This window comes from Megalobrama amblycephala, linkage group LG5, assembly GCF_018812025.1.
Source record: "Megalobrama amblycephala isolate DHTTF-2021 linkage group LG5, ASM1881202v1, whole genome shotgun sequence".
NCBI lineage: Eukaryota > Metazoa > Chordata > Actinopteri > Cypriniformes > Xenocyprididae > Megalobrama > Megalobrama amblycephala.
Genome location: NC_063048.1, coordinates 12,168,911 through 12,196,877, shown reverse-complemented (window position 1 = coordinate 12,196,877; position 27,967 = coordinate 12,168,911). Strand labels below are relative to the sequence as shown.

The window sequence follows — 27,967 nt, the reverse complement described above, 5'->3', positions numbered from 1 at the left end:
CAACTCCTCCAGGATGGCATATCAATACGTGCCATTGCCAGAAGGTTTGCTGTGTCTCCCAGCACAGTCTCAAGAGCATGGAGGAGATTCCAGGAGACAGGCAGTTACTCTAGAAGAGCTGGACAGGGCCGTAGAAGGTCCTTAACCCATCAGCAGGACCGGTATCTGCTCCTTTGTGCAAGGAGGAACAGGATGAGCACTGCCAAAGCCCTACAAAATGACTTCCAGTAGGCCACTGGTGTGAATGTCTCTGACCAAACAATCAGAAACAGACTTCATGAGGGTGGCCTGAGGGCCCAACATCCTCTAGTGGGCCCTGTGCTCACTGCCCGGCACCGTGTAGCTCGACTGGCATTTGTCATTGAATACCAGAATTGGCAGGTCTGCCACTGGCGGTTCACTCTGAGCATTTGACACATGAAAGGGTATGGAGAAACCGTGGAGAACGTTATGCTGCCTGTGACATCGTTCAGCATGACCGGTTTGGTGATGGGTCAGTGATGGTCTGGGGAGGCATATCCATGGAGGGACGTACAGACCTCTACAGGCTAGGCAACGGCACCCTGACTGCCATTAGGTATCGGGATGAAATCCTTGGACCCATTGTCAGACCCTACGCCGGTGCACTGGGTCCTGGGTTCCTCCTGGTGCACGACAATGCCTGGCCTCATGTGGCGAAAGTATGCAGGCAGTTCCTGGAGGATGAAGGAATTGATACCATTGAATGGCCCCACACTCGCCTGACCTAAATCCAATAGAACACCTCAATGTGTTTCTGTCCATCTGACGCTGCCAGGTTGCACCTCAGACTGTCCAGGAGCTTAGTGATGCCCTGGTCCAGATCTGGGATTAAATACCCCAGGACACCATCCGTCATCTCATTAGGAGAATGCCTCAACGTTGTCCAGCATGCATACAAGCACGTGGGGGCCAAACAAACTACTGAGTACCATTTTGAGTTGCTGCAATGAAATTTCAGCAAAATGGACTAGCCTGCTGCATCATTATTTCACTTTGATTTCCGGAGTGTCTTTGAATTCACTCCTCTGTAGGTTGACAATTTTCATTTTCATCAAATGATGTGGCATTCTTTCATTCCTAATACATTACCCAGTCCATATCAGATATCCAGCATGATATTTTCCCCATTGAGATCTGATGTGTTTTCAAGGTGTTCCTTTAATTTTTTTGAGCAGCACTATCGTTTAAAAGTTTCGGGATGGTAAGATTTATTAATGTTTTTGAAATAAGTCTCTTATGCTCACAAAGATTGCATTTACTTGATTAAAAATGCAGTAAAAAAAGTAATACTGTGAAATATTATTAGTCTTCAATGTCACATGATCCTTCAGAAATCATTATAATATTGGATTTTTTGCTCAAGAAACATTTCTTATTATCAGTGTTAAAAACAGTTGCTGCTTACTATTTTTGTTATGAATTTTAATGAACAAAGTTAAGAAGAACCACATTTGTTTGAAATAGAATTGTGTTTAACTTTGTAAAAGTCACTTTTGATCAATTTAATGCATCCGTCCTGAATAGAAATCTTAATTTGTTTAGTGTGTGTGTGTGTGTGTGTGTGTGTGTGTGTGTGTGTGTGTGTGTGTGTGTGTGTGTGTGTTTGCAAGCAGGCAGCAACACGTTCTGTGCTCATCTTCAAAATTGCTGCCACCTTCAGCAATACAGTTCTGTAATTCCCTTCATGTCCAGAGGAGGGCCACTGCATTCCAGCCAAAACAAGACCATCCGTGTCTCATAGATCCACGTCTCAGCTAGTTTGTTCCCTAGTTAAAAATAGGAGTCATGCTTCTATATTTCAGATATGTTCTACGAAATCACAAATGAAACCGTATGCAGTGAAATTTGAATAAAAAAAAAGATTAATAAACTTTAAATAAAGTGTAACAGATCCCGATACCATTTAGTATAAATTAAATAGACACTTCATTTTGGAAACAAAATTATTGGGTAAATTACTGTAGAGATGCAATATTACATAATATGATGCATGCCGTGTTATTGATGGTACATGCATTAAATGAATGATATGAAATAACACAAACCATTGACAGTATGTCTATGAACATGCAGCTGTCAACGTTTCTTTTGCTTCCAGTAGTTCACACCCCCTACCACCTAAAAAGGCAAGAGAGAGTGCAGCTGGTAAACTCTACACTGTCTAAGAATAAACCAGGCTTGCAATGGATAAGGTTACCTTGAAGCACCGCAGCACTTTTCCCGTCCCACACCCATGTGAGGCACCAATAACATGGGCTAAATTACCAGCACCTATTTGCTGCGTCCCCTGCCTGAGCCTGAACTCCCCTGTTTACGTCCCTGACCTAACATCCCACTCTCCCACAGCCATGATCCCAAATCCGGCACTTTGAAAACCCTCATCCCACTTTTCTCACAAGATTGTGAGGTTTCACCCCTGGATTGGATGGGGACGACAAAGAGGAACATCATTTCCTGAGTGGAATTTAACATCAACTGGGTGAAACCAGCAAAATAAGATTACACAAGCAAAATCAAAGGACATTCAGCTGAAGAACCACCAGAACTACACCATGGCTCAGGCAACTAAAGGTACTGCAGGTTTTCTACTCATGCATTTGATTGACAGACAGAGCCTAACAAATATAGATAGATAGATAGATAGATAGATAGATAGATAGATAGATAGACAAATAAAAATACATATAATATTTTATAATAATAAAACATTGGAATAATAAAACACTGAATTATAATAAATACTGCTATGATGCTATATAAAACTGAACTAAAATTAATTTTAATCTGGTGAGAAAAATTATATGCTGTACTCATGACATTTATGTACCTTAGAACATTATAAGACTAATATAGAAAAGTCCATAATTAACTTAAAATAATTCATATCCTTTGAAGTGTATAGATTTTTTTAGATTTATGAACCCCCCCCCCCCCTCTCTCTCTATAGATATATAGATATTTTTAAAAAGAAATTAATACAATGTATTCAGCAAGGGTGCATTGAAATGATCAAACTCGACAGTAAGGACATATTTAATACCCTAAAAGATTTCTATTTCAAATAAATGCTGTTCTTTCAAACTTTATATTTATCAAAGGGGAAAAAAAATATTGTTTTCTCAAAAATATCAAGCAGCACAACTGTTTTCAACACTGATAATAATAAGAAATTTTTCTTGAGCACCGAATCCCCAAATCAGAATCTGAAGGATCACGTGACACTAAAGATTGGATGATGATGCTGAAAAAACAGCTATTTAAAACTGTAATAATATTTCACATTATTACTGTTTTTTTTTTTTTTTTTTTATCAAATAAATGCTGCCTTAGTGAGCATAAGACACATCTTTCAAAAATATTACTGACTGCAGACTTTTCAAAACTTGGTGAACCTAGCAAACGTGGTTGATATTTGCAATGACAAGTACAATATTAAGACTTTTTGTTAGTATTTAGTTTCTTTATTTAGTTCATGATGTCATTAAACTCAAGCAGCAGGGAGAAAATAACACAAGATGGAGAGACAGTTTATTCTTGCAAGTGTGAAGTCAGACATGTATCTAGACTGCACTTAACACAAGAGAACAGCTGCAACAAATATCAGTACATGTCTTTATGGTGCTGTATTTATATAGAAATCAAAAAATATGTAGACATAGTAGGCCTATAGCCATTTAGTAAGCAGCCTATGGGTAATATTTTCTCCTGTGTGACATTTAGGAGCAAGTTTTTTTTTTACTATAGACCATATGTATTTATGCATGTCTCCAGGTCCAGTGAAGTCCATCCCTCCCACTGCTGTAGATGCTCCGGCTAGTGCTGTGCATTCAGTCTCTCATATGGCTGGGACCCATGGATTTTTACGAATCATGAATCGCCCGGCACAATGGGTGGTCATCATCACACTTCTGATCTCTTGGTCAATAGCAGGTGTTGTCATGTTCGACTTTGTCAGTGACGATCAGATTGCAAGTAAGTTTTAAATAATATTCACAGTTCTTACTTTATTTATAGGCCTACTTGTGCTGTTATTTGATTTGTTGGGTTCACTCTGAACTGTTTTCCTGCAGGCATCCAGGATTTTGGTTCTGACCCAGTGCTAGCAGTGAACAAGGCCATTGAAGGGATTGAAAACAAGATAAACCACATGAACAATATGTTTAATGATGCTCATGGTATGATTTCTTAGCACAAAACTAGTTTCTTTTAGTAGGTATAATTTTCAAATGATGTAATTTGTTGCTGAATGAATAGTTTAGCCTATTTTATTCAGTGCTATTACAATGGCTGAAGCTTTCAGTCCTCAAAAAGGGTGCAAAACAAATAAAGCCTGTCATACAAGTAGTCTAAAAGACTAATGTGCTATATTTAAAGTCTTCTAAATTTGTACAGTAGCTTTGTGTGAAGACCATGTCATTGTTCAGACATATAGCCTAATCTTTAACACGAGAATCAGATCAATTCGATTCGCGAACGATTCAGACCGTATCAACCGATTCGCTGAAAAGATTAAACTCAAAAGAATCCATTTATGAATCGGTCTACGCTACTTCTCACATGAACGCGCCAATGAGAGCGAAATGAGGCGGAAGCCAGAGAATAATAACTTTGATTTGTAACTTTTCCCCTCACAAAAATATAATGTGGCTTGAAATATAGCGCGGGAGTAATATTGACTGCTTTTATGATGCTTTTGCCTCATGTTTGAAAGCCAGTTTCATTGTAAATGCATGCAAAAGAGTAAACTTGTGTTTTGTGGAAGAATAAAATCGAGTTTTGAAGACATGAGGTGAGTAAACAATGACAGAATCTTCTTTTTTTGACTTAGCCAATCCTTTGATAAGTATTTTGTATTTGTTGATGATTTCTAAAAGTGTATTTTATATGCCATTAATATATATTCTCTTCCATTTTGAATACAGAGTACATCACTGAAATAATATTTAATCCGAGGGAAGCTATTAATTTAGCAGCAGATTCATCTGTGTCTTATCTGACAGGAATATTTAGTGCTGATGGTATGTAAATGTATTAATTTATGGCCTTTAAAAGCTTAAACACTATTTGTTTATTTAGTATCTATAGGCTTATGCTGTATTAATATGTTGTTTTCCTTACAGGAGATACAGGAATCACTGAAACAGTGAAATATGGTGGCACTGTGTTGGATGAGGTTACAGAATGGATCAGATCCCCAGTGGGCTACTTATTCCACTTATTTGAAGGTACTTGCATTACTGACCTTGCTTAAATATGTGCCCATTGTTGTTTTGTGAGCTCAGAGACTCATGTACAATAACTCTTAACATGGTAAAAAGAAATTATTAGTCACATTTGAGCATGCCAGATGCACTAATGTCTGTTAATACTCTCCATGCTGCATAGATATCCTGGATATAGTGATTACTCCAGTGGATATGGTCAGCGAAGCTGTTGTGCAAATTTTAAGCGGGATCAAGACTGTTATACAATATTTTTCAACCATGTTCGGGGGCATTGGAGGTACTGCAAAGCACCAACATTGATTCTTCTCAGAATGCATCTTGTCAATATTCCAGCGTGAATTCTCAAAATAAGCACTGATCCTCTGAATTTGGTCGGATTATTATTATTATTTTTTTTATTCTGACTTTTTTTTTATCAGGGGATACAGGCATCACTGAAACAGTGAAACTTGGTGGCACTGTATTGGATGAGGTTACAGAATGGATCAGATCCCCAGTGGGCTACTTATTCCTCTTATTTGAAGGTACTTACATTGCTGTTCTGAGGGCTGACATGCAATCAGAGTCTCACGATGTGCTCTAACTCAGTACATGTTTCAATCAACATTTGAAATTGCCACTGATTTCCATGCATAAAGAAATAATTAATCATATCATGAGTAGTCATACTCATGCCAGAGTCACTGATTTCTATTTAATGCTTTCCATGCTACATAGACATCCTGGATGTAGTGATCATTTATCCAGCAGACATGGCAAGTGAAGCAGGTCTGCAAATTTTAAGTTGGATCAAGACCATTTCTTCAACCATATTCGGGTACCTTGAAGGTATTGATTTCTCACATTATTTTAGACATTCAGTGATATAATTTACACTACTGTACAGTAAGATATATATTTTTTTTATTTGCATAAGCAGCACAACTGTTTTCAACTGTGATGATGATAAAAAATGTTTCCTGAACACCAGTTCAGCATATTTGAATGATTTCCAAAGGATCATACATTTAACACTGAACAATGGTGTAATGATGCTGAAAATTCAGCGATGCCATCACAGGATAAATAACATTTTAAAATATTGAGTTATTTTAAATTGTAATAATATTTCACAATATTAGTGTTCTACTATTGTAATCAAATAAATGCAGTCTTGGTGAGCATAAGAGACTTAACATTAAAAACTCTTACTAAAACCAAACTTTTGAATGGTAGTGTATGTATATCAAAAAATATCTCTATATATTAAATGCACCTTGTCAATATTTCAGCTTGGTTTCCCAAAATGAGCACTGATCCCACGGAACTGGCTGAAATTGTTGTAGAGGAGGTCACAGACGTAAAGACCACTGTCTCTAATTACCTTTCCAGTCTATTTGCAGGGGATGAAGGTATTGTTCATTTATCAGCTCGAAACATTGTGTTTGATCTGTGCATTTGCCCACACAATTTTCATTTGTGTTATATTATTTCGTTTCTCCAGGTGGTATTTCTGACATTAGCTTTGATCCCATGAAAGTTGTCACAGACACTGTTGAGGAGTTTGCTGACAGGAGGGATATGTTCTTGGCCTACCTCTCAAACATGCTCATGGAAGACAAAGGTATCCATAATATCAAATATATAACAATTGTATTCTTGCATCTTAAAATACATTTATCACTTTAACTATCCCTATTGTTCTCTGTTTCAGAAGACACACCACAAGTAATAAGACGAAAAGGTTTGTCAGTATTCATTCATTTGAGACACTACAAAACTTCGGCCTCTCTATTGCCATCTTTTCTGTTGAAACATAAAGTTGCATGTTGCACATCTATCTATCTATCTATCTATCTATCTATCTATCTATCTATCTATCTAATCTATCTGTATGTCTGTCTATCTTAAAGGGTCATGAAACCCCCCTGTTTTACCCTGGTTCATGTTTGGTGCAGGATAATATGTGAAATATGTCTATAAAAACTTTAAACAGGGATACTTTATTCTGTATATGATCTATGATCCACGTGGCTAGTGTTGTTAAACTCATCGCGGAGCTCCGCTCTGAAACCGATCATATGCGCGCTCCGCATGTATATCATAACAGTTGTATTTTTGATCTGTTCGTATTCAAACTCCAGTTCTGACCGCATCGCGGGCAATATACAGACAACACACATGTGCTAGCTGTGCTAGGGGAAACATACACACGGCTCGTGTGTCCGAACGCAGAGGTGAATGAGCCGCACTTTTGAGACATTTGAATTCTCCGCTGTAATGCGATCTCATGCGAACATATTTTCCGTTTGTGCTGGTAGATTACAGCAATACAAACCACATACACCCAAACTTCTGCTCTGGTCGCGTCGCAGGGAAATGCATTTTTGTGTTGGGAAACAAGCACCTACGACCCATGTCTCTGAATGACAACAATAGAGACAGAGGCAAGAGAAGTGATACTTCCTCATGCATAATACCGCAATTGTAATCTTATGCATGCAACAGACTGAATGAGCTTTATGTCATGAATATATGTCGAGAACCGCTTGAAACTGTTGACGTCAGCATGTTCGACCAGCCCATACTGGAGCCAATCAACACTCCGGATCTTGCCGGTATTACACGATGACGTCAGATTTTGCTTTTCAAACCAGAAGACAGAAATCGCTCTGAAAAATGCAAAAATAACTAATTTCAAATTTTAAAAAAAATTAATGAGTACCTTAAGTGTTTTCAATGATGTGCAGCCTATACAGTACATATCTGTTCACAGCTCAAAAAATGTGTTCTGGGGTTTCATGATCCTTTAAACTAACAATATTTCTAAATCTTCTTCAGGAGAATTTCTGCCACCTATGGAAAAAGGTTAGTAACTGCACATACTTTCATTTACATAAAAGCTATAGATTAACACCAAAACTAACATTAGTACTCAAACCCGATTACTACTAAAACAGCATTGACAAACTTAATAAACAGGACTTAGTCTTCAAATGTGTTTGTTTTTAAGGAACGAGAGCATGTGAAAAAGATGTTTTTACGTAACATATGATGCAAGATCTTGAATTGACTAAAATTATATAGTTTCCTGACTCGTTGTCATCCCATATACTGTTGTGTTTTACCATGTTTCAGCCCAGTAATTAGAAGATTTACAAAACAGTGTTATAGGTTATGTAATATGGCGCATGAAAAGGATCTGCATGACTGCATACAGGGATGATTGTCATTTCTATTTTCTGTCTGTACTATAGTGTGAATGTTAATGTCCTGCACTTTCTCTCATACAATACTTCATATCATGTACTTCATATTATGTAAAAGTGCTTGCATTTCTTTCTCCAGAATGTTTTAAAAGGTGCATGACAGATTTCCCAAATACAATAATAAAAAGTTTATGTCAAATGCATTTCTTGCTGTTTGATTTCCTGCCCCCTTCTTGCAGTGTAGTGCAACGTCTAACCTTCTCTGATACATTCGTCAGTTGATATTCACAAACATAAAGCATGTAGGAGTTCACGGGTATCGCACATGTTGCAAGAATATTGTGACATTCACAATATTAATGCCCTGAGATTTTAAGCTGAGGTTGTGGAAAGAAAGAATTTTCAGTTGGTTTTCCTGCGCTTTAGATGCGCGTTTCCTGTAGCTCAAACAGTAGAGATTTTTGCCAACAAGGTAATTCTTGAACTGAAAAAATGTATACCTTGAATGCAATGCAAGTCACTTTAAATAAAAGCGTCTGCCAAATGCTTGTATCTAAATGTACACACAAGAAATCAAGATCTTACAGAGTTAAAACGGTTCAACTGAAGTTTTTTGTCAGGGTGCAACATGTGCATACTGTTCAGGTCATCAATGTGATGTAATGTGTAACCGAATTTCCAATCAGAACAATCTGTAATGTCTCATACATAAACTGGTAAATTTGTTTTTATCTGCAAATTGAGCTCAGTTCTGTCATAAACCTGAATTGAAAAATGACTTCATGAAACAGTTGCAGAAATACTAGGCAAAAAACAGGACCCTACCTATGCTGCCACCATTGCTGTGAGATCCACAGTGAAGGAGACTGACAGCAATAAACCGGAAATAAAAGAGGTTAAGGAGGAACTTGATGAGGTCGAAGCTGCTGAGGAGGAGGATGAAACGGCTGAAGACAACACAGATATCACAGTTGAAGACACGGAAATGTCCTCCGATATCATGGAGGAGGGAAAAACTACTGGAACAGTTGAAGATATTGCAGATGTTACAGACGAGAAACCTTATATGCCAGAAGTTATAGATGAGGAAACCGCAATTGAAGATATTGCAGTAGATGAATCAACTGAAATTACCTCTGATGCTACAGATGTGAAAGACATCAACAATAGCTCAGATGTTGTTACAGAGGAGGAGGAAGTAACTGAAACTATTGAAGATATTGTAGATGTTACAGAGGTGGAGCCTTCTGATATGACAGATGTCTTAGATGTGGAAATGGCAACTCAAAAGTTAGAAGATATCTCTGATTTTGCAGAGGATGAATCAACTGAAATAACCTCTGATGCCACAGATGTGAAAGACATCAATGATAGCTCAGATGTTGTTACAGAGGAGGAGCCTTCTGATATGACAGATGTCTTAGATGAGGAAATGGCAACTCAGAAGTTAGAAGATATCTCTGATTTTGCAGAGGATGAATCAACTGAAATAACCTCTGATGCCACAGATGTGAAAGACATCAATGATAGCTCAGATGTTGTTACAGAGGAGGAGCCTTCTGATATGACAGATGTCTTAGATGAGGAAATGGCAACTCAAAAGTTAGAAGATATCTCTGATTTTGCAGAGGATGAATCAACTGAAATAACCTCTGATGCCACAGATGTGACGGAAGACATTGATGTTTCCTCAGATGATGCAGTTACAGAGGAGGAAGAAACAACTGAAGAACCAGCAATCAAAACAGCGGAAGATAGTTCCGATGTTACAACCAAAATTGAATCAGATAATACAGATGAAAAGGAAGTTGAAGATGTCCCCAGTGTTACAGAGGAGGATGAAGAATCTGAAACAGATGAAGAAAGCATCATAACAGATGAAACAGCTGAAATTGCACAAGAAGATGAAGATCAACCACCTAAATTGGGTGAAGCTACTCCAGATACCATCTGTGTGAAGGAAAAAGAGGAAGCAGCAGAACTTGATGATTATGACCTAGTCAATGGTAAGGATGGTTTAGAAGTAGAAGCCAAGGAGGAGAAGGAAGACGTTGCAATTGCTGATCATGAAAAGAGCACAAAGGACCTGGAGAGTGAGGTAGATGAAGATGAGGTTGAGGTTTTAAAGGAGGAGATTGAAGAGTCTGATCAAACTATCCTGGTAACCACTGCTGGTGAAGATGACCATGATGAAAAAGAGGAGCTTGTTCTTCTTACTGTCCAACATGACAAAGATGATGAAAATAACAATAACAACGACAGGAAGAGAGATGCCATAAAAAGAGGCCTGAGCAGGAGAAAAAAATCCGATAGTCATTCCATTGAAACAGACGACCAAGAAGCGCACAAGGATCTTCATGAAGAGTCTGACAAAGGTATAGCAAAATTTTGTATGATTAACAAATAGGAAAAAGTGATAGTTGACAGGTGGCAACCAATATCTCAATAAATGACCTTAATAACACATTATAATTCACTGACCATGGGAAAATTAATCACTAAAATAAATAGATTTTGTTTAAAATCATTGTTAACTGATTAATAAATTTTTTTTTTTTTTTGTAAAAATATCTTAACATAGCTAACTTTTTAAAATAATGCTTTCCTATGAGACTTATAATTGCACTCGAAAATAATTTATTAATTACAGTTGTATAAATAATGTGATATTTAAAGGGATAGTTCACCCAAAAATTAAAATTCAGTCATCAATTTCTTTCTTCTGCTGAACACAAAAGAAGATATTTTGGAAAAAGTGGCGGTAACCAAACAGTTGATGGACCCCATTGACTTTCATAGTTGTTCAGCAAAAAAAGAAATTCATACAGGTTTGGAACAATTTGAGGGTGAGTAAATGATGACAGAATTTTCATTTTTTGGGTGAACTATCCCTTTAATAGTTGGCCAAGCAGTGTTTGAATTCTTGTTTAAATTCTATGGTTCACATCATTGTAACTGAACTATTTTTGTTGGCCAAATAAAAATTAACTAAATAGGTTGCCATAACGCATCTAAAAATGTCAGCTACTCTTTATTTTCTATAGAACACAGATAGTTGTAGGCTATATGTCTGTATTTTTCAGTGATAATCAGTGCAAAAGCACTCTTGCCTGTTTAATATTGCATACATTCTGAAGAACACTCTGTTATCTCTAGTATCTTACAATTTTGACTGGGAAGAACAACAAATTGATGGATGAAGATGAAGTTTCATTCACTGTTGCTTTTACTTCACCTCTGCTTCTGGAAAGATACTTAAAAGAGGAGCAAAACACAGCTGGATTCTCTAATGGGCTCTGCTGTTGTAAATGGTTGCTTATAGATTAGTTTTATTGGCCATTTTTTTCTGTTCTTTTTTTTTTTGATTGAATACATTTTTTGTGTAATTTAGAATGACTTTAATTTCTCAAATCAAATCATTAGGGAAGAAAATATTTGTAAAGAATTACAGAGTCTTGTTTATTAAGTATTGTGTAGTATCTGGTAGTCTTTATGTGTTAACGTTGATGGCAGAAAAATGCAACTATAACTCAAAAAAGCTGCATATAATTATTGTGAAACCGTTTATTTTGCTTACCTAAATGGCTCCATTAAGACAATTAATGATTTAATTCATCCATTATACATTATTAATTTCATTTTGACATCTAACACAATGACATGGCTGACAACCTGCTTAGTAGTACTATTAATGTTAACACACTTATAGTGCACTAATTCCCATTGTTAATCATTAATCATATGGATGTTAAAAACATGTAACTCTCATTTAACATTTACTCATGATTTCAGTTCTTGAACAAGTGAAAGAAGCCAAAGAGAAAAAAGCTAGAGAGGAGATATACAAAATCATTCAAGGTGAATGGTTTGTTGTTTTCATCAGTGCTTGCAAACTGTAGAAAATAAAGTGCTTGTGCAGAATGTAGACTGCATTTTATGAGAAAAATGTGACACATGATCTTTTCTGTTATTCCAGATATGAGGGAAAAGAAGGGCGAAGGTGAAGAGGAAGAGATAACGCTACACCAAATAAACATAACAGTAGAAAAAGTCAGGAAAAAAGTAAAAGAGCATGACAAAAAGGAGATAGAAAAGGTTAAAAGAAAAGAAAAATCCAAAGTGGTCAAGACTCAAGAACCAACAGGTAGGACTGGTGAAACATATTTAACTTATCTATTTCATGTATCTAATTTCTCATATGTAAAAAGCTCAACTACCACATCTAGATTGTACACAAACTCTAGATTATGCTCTGTTCCTCAAGGGGAAGGTTGAAGGCTATGGTCAAGACGTACTCCAATACAGTTGCTTTTTATAGATTAGATGTAAAACCCTGCACCTCTCTTTCAAAAGATAATGTATTTGTACTGTTATTATGTGTTCTAGAAAAGGACGCCAAGAAAAAACCTGACAAAAAGGTCAAGGTGACTAAAGTGGATGAGGAACCCCCTCTAAAAAAGAAGAAGTCTGGTACATAAATAATGCACTAACACCAGTAGAATAGATAAATAAAGCTCTCTTTCTTCATTACACTGTCTGAGGGTTAATGTTAAGTTAAAAACACTATTTATTGCAGCTATATCCCATTATATTTTCAATATTTGATCTTTTTTTTATAATTATAGGATATATTGCTGCAGTAGTTTTTATATAGAATGTCATGATCATTAAAAGTCACTTTTAAGGCCAATTCACATTGCACAGACAGACAAATGCTGATTTAACATGTTCAATCCACGAAAAATAAATGCCAACCGTCAGCAACAGACGGCGATAGAGTTGACACACTGATCCGACAAAACCCAACGAAGTGTCTGTTGCTGTTGGTTGTATTGTATATCACAAAATTCTATGTAATGTGTACAATTTCATCTGCACAGGACCTGAGAAAAAGGTTAAACCAGCAAAGAAAGGTAATCAACACATTCTGTGATTATGATTAATCTCCTGTTCATGGCCAATATCTTTCAGTTTTTTAACGATTTCTATGAAGTAACATTCCTAAATTCCATATTTAATACAGAAGCCGAACCTGTGAAACAAAAAGTGAAGGCTGTGAAAATTTCTAAAGGTAACACTGTAAAGTACATGCCAATACATGTGAATGTAATTCTGTAAAATGGTACAAGCATATTTTTATATCAACTAAACAACTCTCAATCTAATGATTACATGTCTAAACACAAAGCAAATGCTTCAACAAAATCAATCTGTTGTTGCTCTCATACCCTCAATCCCTCTGTTGTCTTTCAGAGGATGTTACTAAGAAGGTGTCCAAAGCTGAAGGTAAAAAAGATTCAAAGCAACAGTCATAGTATTTCCATAACAGCTACTAACTGACAGTAACCAAGTGGTGAACTGAAGGCTCAGTTCTAGTGGTTGAGATATCTTTGCAGATCTGGGAAGTATTTTATTCATGTGTATGTGTAACAGCCAGTTCATCCACAGCTGCATTAATATCTATTGTATCATAGATGTTGAGATTGCCAAGGACAAAACCAAAGCAGTCCATGTAAAGACAGGTATGTAACTTGTGGGGTAAGTGACTTTCTGTTTGGTTAAATCTAAATTAACAGGAAATAAATGTAATTGTTTATTTACAGAAGCTGAAACCAAAAAAGAGAGCAAGCCAGCACCATCTAAGAAAGGTAATGTGTTGTTCTTGCTTCACTAAACACACAAAGGAAATTCATAATTGAAGTATATTATGTACAGTACACTTCCATTGTACAGTTTGGGTTCATTAAGTAATTTTTAAAAAAGAAATTGATACTTTTATTCAGCAAGGATTCATTAAATTGATCTAAAGTAACAAATTAATGCTGTTCTTTTGAACTTTCTATTCATCAGAGAATCCTTTCAATTAGCAAGTCACTTAATTGCAATTTAAAAAAAAAAAAAGTTTTATTTCCATTTCAGCGGTTGTTGTTGCTAAAGAAAAGGATGAAGCAGCCCCTGTAAAGAAAGGTATGATTTACACCCATATTCTATTTTTTATATTTGCTATAATTTAAGTACTCTTAATTGTTCTTCACTCATTTGCAGAGCCTAAAGTTACAAAAGAAAAAGCCAAAACAAAGAAAGGTATCACAATGCACATCTAATGTCTCTTGTATGAAAACGTTTTGGGTTACGGCTGTAACCCTTTTTCCCTGAGAAGGGAACGAGACGCTGCGTTGGAATGACTCTTTGGGGAATACCTCCAGCATGACAGTGTCTGAAGTACGTATTGAATTAATCCAGTTTTGATTGGTGTTGTGTCATGGTGTACACAGAAGCTACAAAGGGGAGCCAGCACACAACAGTGTTAGCTTCTGATAGGTCGTGTCTTGTTCCCTTCTCAGGGAACAAGGGTTACAGTCATAACCTGAGACGTTCCCTTTCAAGGGAACTCACGCTGCGTTGGAACGTCACTTTGGGGAACTAAATACTCACTGGGCCATGCCGACTAGAGCCTATCCTGGTGTGAAGCTTGTCAGGCACAACTCAGGACGTGAGGACTTAAGACGGTGTTCGGGGAGGCCCAGCCAGCTGCATCACCTCTTGAAGTGAAACCCCCGATAGCAGAGCCTTGGAGGATGCCACTCCTCTAGTCGAGTGGGCTTTGATCAGGAGAGGCGAGGGCAAATTATGTGTCTCCATATGCTCAAGATATAGACCAGCTACTTGTGTGCTTTGGGTGTGCTTTGTGGAGGCTGACTTACTCCAACCTGGGGACCTATGTACATAGGCCTCCAAGGCTCTAACAGGGCATAATAAATGTAGCTTTTCATAATCAGCTGACACACGTGGTGGAGGATGAAAAGCCTGCAGAATAACAGACCTAGCCACATTCGATGGCACCTTGGGCACGTAACCCGACCTAGGGTGGAGAATGGCCTTGACCCTCCCAGGAGTGAACTCAAGGCAAGAGGAAGCAACAGAAAGAGCCTGCAGGTCCCCAACTCTTTTAAGGGATGTAATAGCTAGCAGGAAGGCCACTTTGAAAGAGAGAAACTTCTCTGCTACCTCATCAATGGGTTCGAAGGGTGCCAGGGATAACCCTTCAAGAACCACTGCCAGGTCCCAAACAGGAACCCTGGCTTGGACTATTAGGAGTAGACTGACTAGTAGCCCCATACTAGAAGGTCAGCCTGGTATGCCTGCATGATGCCATTCGTGTGCAGGCATGCACCAGCCTGACCTGCCGCCATATGACTTACCCACCAATGAAGATGTAGTGCGGCAGGGTTTGGTGGGCAGCGTCTGAGCCTTAAAGGATGACGCAGCGTCAGGCGTGAGATATGAGGCCAAAGTGTCTTCAACCCACAGCGTCACCCATAGCCGTTCTCTCTTGAGCCCAGTATGGAGGAATAATAATGGATAGTAGGGCTCGATAATCTGGACGTGAACAGCTTGTTCCACGATCTCGACACCTCGAAACTGGCAGACTCCGACGTGAAGGCTGCGACCAAGACTGAAGGAAGCGTAAATCAAGTTAGCTTTTCTTTTGCGCTTCCTGCTTCTCTGTTGGCCACTCAGTGTTTAATCTGGCCACTGCTCTGGTCACAACATCCAGCAGCTCCTCAACAGCAAGAGAATGAGGTGGCAAGTCATCAATTTCACATGCCTTGATGCTTAGAACATCTAATTCCTCAGAACCAGATAGTTCTAGCACCGGGTCCTCATCCTGGGCAGAAGAAGCCACAGAGCGGGCTTCCGACCCCTGAATGAGAACACTGGAGCTGGTTTCTGAAAGCTGAGAAAGGGCCAAAGCCGTCTCAACATCCTTCACCAGCTCCATCTGCGACCCCCATGATCGTAAACGCTGCGCTGCCTCGGCAGACAAGAGCAACACCGAACGCTTGCTGAAGAGCAGAAGCTAACACTGTTGTGTGTTGGCTCCCCTTTGTAGCTTCCGTATACGTTGTCACATGTGACGTCATGACGCAACACCAATCAAGATTGGACTAGTTCAATACGTTCTTCAGACACTCACGCTGCATTTCCCAAAGTGTCGTTCCGACGCAGCATCAGGGAACTGAAGTTTTTTTTTTTTGCTGTAAGTGTAATAAATGTAATTATTTGCCACTTTTGTATTTGTCTTTTGCAGAGGCTAAAGTTGTGAAGGAGAAACCTAAACCACATCCTGGAAAGAAAGGTATTTTCCAGTCTGAAGCATTCACATTTTTTAAAATAAAGTACAAAACTCAAACTATTATAAATGCACTTAATGCAACAGTTAACCCAAATTGAGTTTATACATTTATGATACTTTTATGGTATTTTGTGTTTTCATTATGTCAGAAAGAGCAGCTTTGACATTCTGTGTAATATAATTTTGTGTTTCAAGGAATAAAGTAAATAATGTAGGACTGAATGATGATAAAACGTTCATTTTTAGGGGAACAATTGCTTTAAGCAAACACTGTTACCCTAGTGAAACTATATATACTAAATGTATTTGAAATACATTTATTTTGTGCTAAGTATACTACAAATACATTTACATAATTATGTGCTAAATAAAAATACCCTGCAATTGTACTTTTGGTATACTAAACTGGTATACTTCAAGTCTGCTAAATTGGAACAACTAATTTTGTACTTACTGCACTTTAATTGTGTGGAAGTAGTGCTGAGGTCTAACTAAACATACTTAGTATATTAAGTATATTTGATTGTGCTAAATTGGAACTATTTCAAATATACTTTAGATATACTTTAAATATCTTGCAATTAAAGACTGATATCATACAAAGATCATACAATAGTTATTAATAGTGATATTAAAACCCTTTTTAGGCATAATATTAAGAAATGTGCATTGTGCAATAAAGAAATACTCCAAATTTTAATTTTATATCAGAAAGTCTTAAGTGATATGTAAATAAACATGTTAATGGATTTTTTTACTTGGGTATAGTTCTGTGTAATGATGGCGTGTGTTGTTTGCTCAGACATCGGAATAAAATTTCATTTTTTCTTTCAAAAAAACTGAAGATATCAAGGAAAAGGCAAAAGCAGCTCCAAAAGAAAAAGGTATGCTTGTCCTGCTAAAAGTAAAATAAACTTTATCATTCATTGATAAATCCATTTTTTTTTAAATTAGAGATAATATATTTGTCTGTTTAGTTGCTGAGACTGTCAAGGAAAAAGCTAAGCCAGTAAAGAAAGGTAGTTTGTTGTATGTTTATGTATTAATATGTTACCATATATAATGTTTTGCGTAAATGAACAGATTATATGAACAGTTTGTTTCAAATGCTTCCCAGAACCTGGGTTACTAAAGAAAAGGTCCAGCCTGCATCTTCAAAGAAAGGTACCAGGCTTGCATGTTCTCCTGTAAACATATTTTGGCTGAAATATGTCCTTTATGAGTTAGAGATACCCTTCTTTATAACTTTGGGGTTAATGATCACGCTGTAACTTTCCTCACCTTACCCATGCTTATTCAATTTTAAAATCCATATGGATTATGTGGATTAAGCAAGCCAAAAAACATAAATTTAATACATTTTAAGATTCACTCAGGTGTTTTGCCTTCTTATTTCATATTACAGCTGAAGTTCCTAAGGAAAAAGCTAAACCTGTGAAGAAAGGTGTGTTTCTAATTCAACTTTTTTTCTGTTTCTCATTGAATATTTTCTTGAAATCAGTTTTGTTGTATGATATAACGTCATGCAGTATTGCAACCTGAAGTTCTTTTTGTTTGAAAAAGAATTATACATTCAAAGTACATACATTTTTCACTTCTTTCAAAAGCTGAAGTCAAAGATAAACCACCAGCACCTGTTAAAAAAGGTATTTAATGGCAGTGCTTCTCAAATTAAAAAATGTAGTAAAATTGTTTTCAATTGAAAAAAATGCTTGTTTGATGTATTTTTTCTTATGTATTTTAATTTTGTTCACTTCTAGTAGCTAAAGTTCCTGTTGAAAAAGTAAAACCAGCTCCCTTAAAGAAAGGTATGGCATTCCACAGACAATAAATGGCATTCTAAACACAATGCAGTGTTTTTTCAATGTGGCATAAACTGCTGATGTTAATAAAATTACAGAGCCAGAGATTTCCAAAGTGAAGGCCAAACCAGAGCCCTCAAAGAAAGGTAAAAAGGCCAAAACCAGCGCTTTCAAGAAGTGTTTTTCTATCACTCTCATTTATATATCACACACCTCTTACTTTCTTCATACTGTAGAGCCTTTTTCAATGTGTATTAAAATTGCAGCAATTTTAATTTTTGTTTTATTTAATTTCATATTTATTTCATTCAGATACTGCAGAAGTTAAAGAAAAAGCAATACCAGCTCAGATTAAAAAAGGTATTAATTTTATGTCTTTTATTATTGTATTATCTACTATTTCAACTACCATAACATTTTGAAGAGAACGATAACTTAATCTATTGATAACTTTTAGCAGCTGAAGAGAAAGAAAAACCTGTCCCTGTGAAAAAAGGTATGAGTCCTGCTATTAAATATCTTACATTAATAATTTTTTCAGAGACACATTTGCGTGTCTATGTTATAATGTGTTGTTTCAAAATGTTCCTACAGTCCTGCTCTTATGTATATAGATTCACAAAAAAAGAGAAGTGTTTTGTTTTGAACTGTCAGTGCACATTTATGTAAAAATATGGATTCACATAAACTGAAAATCAGCACCAGAAAAGAAAGGTGCTTGATTTTAGACAACTGTGAATTAAACCTGCGGTCTACTTAATTCAAATCTTAACAAAACATATCATGTCATACTTTTAGAGGATGAAGCCCCCAAGGAGAAAGCTAAAGGTATCACTTTTTTAACTCGAAATTATGTACTAGAATTTTTTCTTTTTACTAGAAAAAAATGTTCGAAGTATTAACTTCCCATATCCACAGTCAGTTAAAAAGCTTGTAGTTTTGTTTGAAAAGGACAGTGCACATCAGCAATTTTAAATGTTTCTCTCTTTCATTATTTGAATAATTCAGAGGCTAAAGCTCCCAAGGACAAAACTAAACCGGCCCTTTTGAAGAAAGGTATGGTGAACATACAGTAACATAGCATTTCATTTCAAGTATTTTTCAATGACATTAACTGAGCCTGCTGACTCATTTTCAGAGCCTGATGTTTCTAAGGAGAAAAAAACACCAACTGCCAAGAAAGGTAATGTGGACCTTTCTTGATCAATTTAAGTCTCAAAATCAGTCTCATATATTGTATATAAAATATATATTTATTAAATATATACGTACCTGCATTCAGAAGAGAAGCCAACAACCACTCCTGTAAAAAAAAAAAAAAAAAAAAAAGGACTTTTCTTTCTTAAATGTATTGATCACTGCATTGGTCCATCTTACAGTACATCTATTTTTCCTTGAATTGTAGAGCCTGCAGTTGCAGATGAGAAAGTCAAACTGGTACCTTCAAAGAAAGGTAAAAACTGTTAAATGTCATTCAGAGGCAAAATATCCTGAAGATAGGACATAAATACCTATCAGACATTAGGTTTTTGAATATTATGTCACATTCTAAGGCATGCAATTATAATATAATAATTTCAGATACTGAAGCTACTAAGGAGAAAATGAAATTAGCCCCAGTTAAGAAAGGTACAGTTCGATTTTATTGCAATTGTACATTTTTGCAATGTTTATATGATGCTAACTGCATCCACTGATGTACAGAGCCTGAGGTTTCCAAAGAAAAAGCTGTGCCAGAGCCTTCAAAGAAAGGTAAAATGAATGCAGTTGTTTTTTATCGTTCAACATACAGTACATGCATATTATGAAATGGTTGTCACATTAGAAAAATTATTGAATCTTGCACAGAGGTTGAAGCTGTTGAGGAGAAGGTAAAACCAACACTGACTAAAAAAGGTACAGTACCCCTGCTCTGTATTTAAGAACCACTATTTTTCTGGTAACGTTTTACTTAAAGCCTTATAATACATTATAAATGTATTTTTAATGCACTCATTATTCCTTGTAATGCACCTTATAATGCACTGTATGATCTCATGAATAATTTTAACGTCTCGGTTACTAATGTAACCCCCGTTCCCTGAAGGAGGGGATGGAGACGTTACATCAGAACTAATTGACACAATGGGATCTGAGAGCCCAATCACCTTCGAGTGGTAACAAAACAAGCCAATGCATATTAACAAGTGAGATTTGCATGACAAGCCACTCCCCTTACATACGGGTGTATAAGGCAGCATGCAACCCTTACTCATTCAAGTTTTGCACTAAGAAGCCGAGAAGCAGGTCCCTGCTGTTCAGCGGTGGTACAGGGGTTGTGGCAGGTGGGTCTTAACATATTCGTTCCCTCCTTCAGGGAATGGGGGTTACATTAGTAACTGAGAAGTTCCCAATCACTCAGTCACATTCTATGTTACGTCAGAACTGACTGACGAAATGGGATCCTTATGGAAAGTGCCACAACTGCTGCCCCTTCCCAGCACCCCATGTAAATCGCATAGACCTCAGTAACTGGTGGCACGGAAGGACAGAACTTTCCAAGGGGAATGTCGATAGCTGCTGATCCTTTCTTGTACCCTTATACAACCATGGCTGGTTGGATAACACTGGGGAAGTGTGCCTAGTCCAGATGGAAATGGATGCTACAGAGACCACATCCTGCCCACAGGGAGGTAACATGTGAAACTACACATGTGGACTGACCCTCAGGGCAGTGCTACATATGGATAATCTCTGCGGTAGGTCCTGCTTAGACAGGGATGGAACCAATACCAATGCAGAGATGGGCAGAGTGGAGCCTTCCCATGGAAAGACATGGGTTTACCAACAGGGAAACCGTTCCGTGGAAGAATACTCATATGGGATCACCAAGAGGGAATCACAACATATGGGGCAACTAGCCCAGTAAAGGGCCTGGCAACCCGGCATGCACGCGAGTACTAGGCCTGGCATCGAATGCCTCCGCTACGTCTGACTGGCGAAGGATGTTTGAAAGAAGTCCATCCAGGGTTCGCCAGGCGGGGGACTCACCTGGAGAGCAAATTAAGGCCCTCATATCCCCCAATGAGAGGGGAATGGCGCTGCAAGCGAGACACTGAGCCAGCCTTCCCACATTTTACCTGTTTGTACCCAACACACGGGAAGAAACCGGCTCCACTCGGGAGATTGTAGAAATTCGTGAATGTGTTAGGTGTCACCTAGTCCACAGCTCTGCAGATATCTGCCAGAGAGAGTGCACCAAAACCCAGGATGAGGCAACAGTCTGAGTGGAGTGAGCCCACACCCCAAGGGGGCACAGCTCGCCTTGGGATTGGTACGCCAAGATGATGGCATCCAACCTTTGTTTGGAGACAGCCTTTCCCTTCTGCTGGCCTCCAAAGCAGACAAAGAGCTGCTCCAAGCTTCTGAAGCAGCACAGTCCACGTAAACACGCAAGGGACACAGCAACACAAGGGCTGGGTCTGCCTTCTCCAGGGGTAGTGCTTGCAAGTTGACAAGGTGGAGGGTTCCACTTGAGCCCGATGCTCGTGGTGGCCCGGAAAAGCATTGCAGTCAACTCTGGATCAGACTCGAACAACGCTACTCTCCCCGAAAGGGGGCAGCACAGCCAAGTCTTCATCCCCAGAGGACTCAAGCCCACCCTTCAATGCAGCTATCAACATTCGATCTGGAGAAGGGCCAGCAGCCTCACCTTGAAGCTCCAGAGCCTGCGATGTGATGGAGGAGTGAGAGGCCTGCAGGGACTGGCCCGGCAGGAAAGCACCCACTATAACCCTCAGATCACCCTAAGCATTCACTGAAGTGGTCTTCTGCAGTGCAGAGAAACCAGATCAGGGAATAGCAAAAGGGACTTCACCTTTTTCAAGGTATTGGAGTCTCAATCTCAACATTGCTATGGTCATGTTCCCGCAGTGGGAACACGAGTCATCAACAGCACGTAAGGCAGTGATCGTGGCTGTCAGACGGGGCTTTGAAACGACCCCATCCAGAAACACACAGGTGCAATGACATCTTGAAAAGACGCAACATCACCCGTGTTTACTCTTTTAGGGAAAAAATGTTCTTTTATTGTTGAAGCGCCCAAGGGTGCAGTCGCTGCACTTAAATGTGCAGTGCTCTCTCAGATCAAAACCACCACTGATACGCCATCACACCAACACAGAACTGCTTCCCTCTTGTTTAGCTCACATGAATGATGATTGTTAGAGCAGAGTGATGATAACCGCTTGGCTCCGAAGCGATAGCTTTAACTGAGTGTTGCACGTTGCCTTATACTGTATACCCGTGTGTACAGGGAGGAGAGTGGCTTGCCATGCAAATCTCACTTGCTATTGGCTTATTTTGTTACCACTCAAAGGTGATTTGGCTCTTAAGCGAGATCCCATTGCTTCAGTCATTTCTGACGTAATGTCAAACGTGACTGACTGATAGAAAACCACAGTTATAATGCCTTTAGAAAGTATAATGCATTAAAACACATGATAAACAAACAATTTCAGATATAACAAGGAATCTGCAAATATTATAATGCATTATAACTATTTATGAAAAGATATAATGCATTATAATGTACATTATGAATACCTTTTATAATACATTATACATAAAGGCTTTGAGTAAGTGTTACCTTTTTTCCTTCCTGAAATGTGAGTGATAAGATTTGGATGGAAATTATTTCTGATACATTTTCCAATCTCAACTGATACATTTCTAGAGGTTGAAGTTACCAAGGAGCCAGCTAAACTTGTGACTATTGAGAAAGGTAGGCTTGTTGTTCAACAAGATATTATTTTCTGTTTTCTACTTATATTGCTTTTTACTATAAAGAAAAAAATTCTCTCCTTGATATGTTTAGAGGCTGAAGATATTAAAAAGGCAAAACCAGGTCCTCCAAAGAAAGGTACTGACATTCCTTAAGTAGTTGATATTCATTATTAGTATAAGTTTTAATAACTGTATAATAATAATAATAATAATATACATTAAAACTTGGGCAACTTTTATGTAATAGTGAAAGATCCTGATAGGGTAATCAATTTCATAACTTTGATTTTCTTAAGTATTATTCTGTAAATCCTAATCCATTAAGCTGCAGGTTCTATTGAGAAGAAAACGTCCTGAATTTTTGAATGTTTTACATTACTTAAGCATTTACATTAGCTATTCATAAATATTTTACCATATGATTTGAATTGATTTTCAGAGCCTGAAATTATTAAAGAGGAGAAACCTCCAAAAAAGGGTAATTAATTGCAAATGTTAAACCAGCACAAAGTACAACTCTTGTGTTCATGTTATTTTTGATGTTATATATTTTATATTTTTTAGAAGCTGTAAAAGAAAAGCCTAAACCTGCTTCTGTAAAGAAAGGTATTTATAAAACATAACAAGTGTTTGTTTCTTCCTAGTTCATAAGTTAAAACTGTATCTGTTGATATCAAGAGAAAGAAGTGACCTTTACTTTTTATTAAAGTTTTATAATAATTATTTATTTTATAATAATTAATAATTATGTTTTCTGAATATGAACACCTATTGTACATGAAACACAACACTGAATATGCTGTTGATTTTTCCATCCATTCACAGAACCTGAAGTTCCAAAAGAGAAAGCAAAACCTGAACCTTCCAAAAAAGGTTAATTGTCTAGTTTATAATGTTTTTGAAATTAAAATTGGGGTCAGTGTTTTATTTTAAGTACAATGTTTTCTTTTTTCTATTTTAATGTTGTAAATAATATATTCTAAATAATATTATATATTTCAGAGGCAGAAGTTGCCAAGGACAAACGTAAACCTGTCGCTGTGAAGAAAGGTATGAATGAGTCTTTCATTATGTTATAATTAAATTAAATTATATTATGCAGTATAATTGCTATACAAGATTAAAAGACAACAGTAAATGTTAAACTGAACCTGGCAATCTGGGAAAACTATTTTAATAAATAATTGATAATTTAAATAATAATTTTTACAATGTAATATATCAGTAACCATTAGATTCAAGCAAACATAATCTTATGATATTATATTTCAACATTTTGCAGAACCTTCTGTTGCAGTTGAAAAGGCAAAAGCAAAACCTGCACCAAAGAAAGGTAGAGATATTCTTTGTAAAGGTCTTATGACACAACTGCAAAGTTGCAACAGCAATTTTTCTAAGTACAGTTTCCAATCCTGAAGCTGCTATAAAGAAATCTATTTGCTCAACTGTCTGACAATATTAAAACTGAAATATCATTCTGTTCATAGAGACTGAAATTACCAAAGAGAAAGCTAAAGCAGAACCTCCACAGAAAGGTATTGCATTAGTATGCAGTATATGATATGTTAAATTTAGCAAACATTTAAAAATAAATACTAGACAATAGGGGTGTAATGGTACACAGAGGTTAAGGTTCGATAAAAGTTCGCTACATTTACATGTCTGCTCCCTCCCCAGATTCCTGATTGCTTAAAATAAATAATTAAGGAATTGTTGATTTGCACTCTAACTGATAGATTGACAAATACTGGGTGGTAAAATGTGACGGCTGTTTTCAAATTTATTGGTTTGGTTAACATGTTGTGTGTAGCCTGCTGTCATTTTCTTTGTTTGTGAGAGTTCATTAACGTGGTGACAATGGTGGATGCTCAATATTACGCTTTATCAAGAAATCACGGAAAGATGAGCGAGAAGGCCAAAAAAAGCCTACTTCACCTTTCCACGAGGAGACAGTGAGTGAAGTGGCACTTGAGGCTTCCCATTTTCAGGAGACACATATTTCATCACTGGACTGTAGTAGTGAAACTTCCACGAGCCACGACACAAATCAGCACAATGCCAAATGATTTTGTCTCATTACAACAGCGGAAACAACTTAAAATACTCCATCACTTATGGCCATACAGATCAGCGTAAGACATTATTTGAAACTGTAAAGGTTCTGTTTTTATTTGTTTACACTCTACACTCACAATAAAAACAAAACATTGTGGTTTTGTAAAATAAAGAAAACAAACAGGATGCCACTTTCTGCAGTCCCAGTTTCATTTCCGTGAAGCTTGTGGAGCGTCACAAAAAAATTAATCGAAACTCAGCATATAGGCTACTAGCAAGCTCTTGTGTGTCATCTGATCTCTTGTTTTAGGTTGGTGCATAGATTGTCTCTTCTTCTTCTGCTCTTTTTCCTGTTGTGGCGGTTAGCAAACAGCATTGCATTACTGAGTACGCCCCCTTCTGGATTGGAGTGTAGATCGCCTGTGACTGACTTTGTCTGACTGTATGCATCGAATCGTGACGGCCGTACCGTAACGTTTCGGGACGAATACATGTACTCTTTCACCCCTAGACAACACTCATGCATGTGTCATATTCCAAGATTTTTTATATAAATCTCTTATTTAACAGAACCTGAGATAACCAAAGAAAAACCCAAGCCAACAAAGAAAGGTACACAAATTTATTTGTGAGAATAATGACATATTACAGTGAAGTATACTATTACAATTTTAGGTGCTGTTAATGGCAATCTAACGTCTTTTCCTACCCAGTTTTATGATAATTCTAATATTTTGCCTTCTTGATGTTTTCATCATCACAATGTAGTGGCTGAAGTCATCAAGGAGGAAGCTAAACCAGCCCCTGAGAAGAAAGGTTTAATTTATAGCATTAACAATCAAAATCACAGCTTAAGATAATGCTCAAGTAAACCATTTACAGTATTAAAAGTATTTCTCATCATTGTCATTTCAGAGTCTAAAGTCATCAAGGAAAAAGCTAAACCAGTTCCTGTAAAGAAAGGTATGTGTATTAATCAACATTTGAAACATAAGAAAATGAATGCTAAAAAAGAATATATATCCCTTTCACCTTAATATTATCATCATTGCAGAGGCTGAAGTCATCAAAGAAGTTAAACCAGCCCCTGAGAAGAAAGGTTTTCATTATTTTATCAATATTTTAGCTTGATGTGTGCTTTTATGCTGTGTTAAATATAAATTTAAAAAAAAAATAGCCAAGGACATTTAAACACAATGCTAAAGAAAACCTTTTACAATCTCTAAATATTTTCACATCATTTTCATTTCAGATGCTGAAGTCAAGGAGAAACCAGCTCCAGTAAAGAAAGGTATGGATGACAATGAAATCATCCTGCATATGCTGACGCTTTCCACTGTATAATGATCATTCATGACATAAATTAAAACTATTTTATAGAGACTTAAAGAGGAAAGTTCTTGAATGTTTAAAATCATTTACGGAACGTTTTAAGTATTTTTCCATAGAGAGAGAGACTTTATCCTACTATTTTAGAAGTTGAAGCTACAGTATATTGAAGTTGCATTGCTTGACATTATTGAAGGTGAAATATCCATCTGTTTTGTAGAGCCTGACGTTTTCAAAGAGAAACCAGCACCTCCAAAGAAAGGTAGTGAGATACTTTAATTTCTTTATCTACATTTGCAACAGTGAATACTAGATAAGACTGAATCTCATACAGATATTTATACAGCCAAGTGTTTCTTGAAAACAATAATTACCTTGTAACCCTTACAGTCGAGGTTCTGAAGGAAAAGGCCAAACCAGTTCCTGAAAAGGAAGGTATTACTTTAAAACAGAAAAGCACCTTAATTTATTATGAGACACTGTATCATTGATTAAATAACATATCTGCAAATGTTGACAATACTTTTAAAAAGTCAATTATGACTGACTTTTCAATTACTGCTGTTTTCCAGAACCAGAAATAACCAAAGAAAAACCAAAGCCAGCACCAAAGAAAGGTTAATTTGTTCGTTTAATGCCAAACATTTTCCCTTCCCAGCTTTAAGACAAAAGCTAATGCTTAAAATATTTTGTTATCATCATTTTAGAGGCTGAAGCCATCAAAGAGAAAGCTAAACCAGCCCCTGAAAAGAAAGGTTTGATTTACTTTAACAATTAAATCATTATTATTATCCCCATGCAAAAATGATCATGCTAAAAATCTGTATATTTTAATAATTTTAGAGGCTGAAGTCATAAAGGAGAAAACTAAACCAGCCCCTGAGAAGAAAGGTAAGAGTTACTATTATTTTAACATTTTATATTTTATCAATTTTATGTATGCTACTTTCAAGTTTCCTCAGACATTTTACACAAGCTAATCCCATCTACCCATCTGCAATCTCTAAATGTTTTTATTTTCAGAGGCTGAAGTTAAAGCAGCTCCTGTTAAGAAAGGTACTGTGTGAATGTGAATGAGATTATCATATACTTCTGATTTCTACTGTATGATGATCATTCATCATGTGATACTGTCTCATAGAGTCTGAAGCTGCTAAAGAAAAGGCAACTGAACCAAAACCAGAACCCACTAAGAAAGGTGTTAATATGCTATAGTTGCTTTTTATCTTTTAAAATGAGTAATTTTGAATGCATGCCTTACACATATTTAATATGAACTTTTAGAAACAAATATCAATTTGACTTGTGATGTCTTTTCAGTTGAGGTTCTAAAGGAAAAGGAAAAAACATTCCCTGAAAAGAAAGGTACATATTGAGTTTACCTGTCAATTAAAAATCACAAATTATGTAATACAGTGCCTTGTTGATTTATCTGTACATCTGCAA

At 36.9% G+C, this 27,967-nt stretch overlaps 2 protein-coding genes across 2 annotated transcripts in view; both read left to right on the top strand.

Moving 5' to 3' along the window:
• The first annotated feature begins 2,240 nt into the window (after window positions 1-2,240).
• LOC125268482 (dentin sialophosphoprotein-like) lies at window positions 2,241-12,194 on the top strand. Its single transcript, XM_048190705.1, has 14 exons — window positions 2,241-2,592; window positions 3,793-3,993; window positions 4,092-4,196; window positions 4,944-5,039; window positions 5,142-5,246; window positions 5,407-5,523; window positions 5,666-5,770; window positions 5,964-6,074; window positions 6,518-6,637; window positions 6,730-6,849; window positions 6,940-6,969; window positions 8,067-8,093; window positions 9,226-10,809; window positions 11,591-12,194. The coding sequence occupies exons 1-14, from the start codon at window positions 2,574-2,576 to the stop codon at window positions 11,632-11,634; spliced, it is 2,784 nt and encodes a 927-aa protein (XP_048046662.1). The 5' UTR covers window positions 2,241-2,573; the 3' UTR covers window positions 11,635-12,194.
• Window positions 12,195-17,576: 5,382 nt separating this feature from the next.
• The window catches only part of si:ch211-266g18.10 (axoneme-associated protein mst101(2)), a 36,019-nt gene continuing 25,628 nt past the window's right edge, over window positions 17,577-27,967 (top strand). Inside the window, exons 1-36 of the mRNA XM_048190703.1 lie at window positions 17,577-17,590; window positions 17,689-17,735; window positions 17,977-18,015; window positions 18,179-18,217; window positions 18,332-18,379; window positions 18,472-18,519; window positions 18,686-18,733; window positions 18,831-18,869; window positions 19,172-19,201; window positions 19,382-19,429; window positions 19,512-19,556; window positions 19,779-19,826; window positions 19,955-20,002; window positions 20,078-20,125; window positions 20,222-20,269; window positions 23,088-23,135; window positions 23,229-23,273; window positions 23,577-23,615; window positions 23,702-23,743; window positions 23,963-24,010; window positions 24,140-24,187; window positions 24,420-24,470; window positions 24,625-24,672; window positions 25,763-25,804; window positions 25,961-26,008; window positions 26,108-26,155; window positions 26,247-26,291; window positions 26,445-26,483; window positions 26,742-26,783; window positions 26,912-26,956; window positions 27,094-27,138; window positions 27,229-27,276; window positions 27,365-27,412; window positions 27,545-27,577; window positions 27,663-27,719; window positions 27,842-27,886. Coding sequence (XP_048046660.1) covers window positions 19,978-20,002; window positions 20,078-20,125; window positions 20,222-20,269; window positions 23,088-23,135; window positions 23,229-23,273; window positions 23,577-23,615; window positions 23,702-23,743; window positions 23,963-24,010; window positions 24,140-24,187; window positions 24,420-24,470; window positions 24,625-24,672; window positions 25,763-25,804; window positions 25,961-26,008; window positions 26,108-26,155; window positions 26,247-26,291; window positions 26,445-26,483; window positions 26,742-26,783; window positions 26,912-26,956; window positions 27,094-27,138; window positions 27,229-27,276; window positions 27,365-27,412; window positions 27,545-27,577; window positions 27,663-27,719; window positions 27,842-27,886 — 1,075 coding nt within the window. The 5' untranslated portion in view covers window positions 17,577-17,590; window positions 17,689-17,735; window positions 17,977-18,015; ... (8 more) ...; window positions 19,779-19,826; window positions 19,955-19,977. The remainder of the gene's footprint in view (window positions 17,591-17,688; window positions 17,736-17,976; window positions 18,016-18,178; window positions 18,218-18,331; window positions 18,380-18,471; window positions 18,520-18,685; window positions 18,734-18,830; window positions 18,870-19,171; window positions 19,202-19,381; window positions 19,430-19,511; window positions 19,557-19,778; window positions 19,827-19,954; window positions 20,003-20,077; window positions 20,126-20,221; window positions 20,270-23,087; window positions 23,136-23,228; window positions 23,274-23,576; window positions 23,616-23,701; window positions 23,744-23,962; window positions 24,011-24,139; window positions 24,188-24,419; window positions 24,471-24,624; window positions 24,673-25,762; window positions 25,805-25,960; window positions 26,009-26,107; window positions 26,156-26,246; window positions 26,292-26,444; window positions 26,484-26,741; window positions 26,784-26,911; window positions 26,957-27,093; window positions 27,139-27,228; window positions 27,277-27,364; window positions 27,413-27,544; window positions 27,578-27,662; window positions 27,720-27,841; window positions 27,887-27,967) is intronic.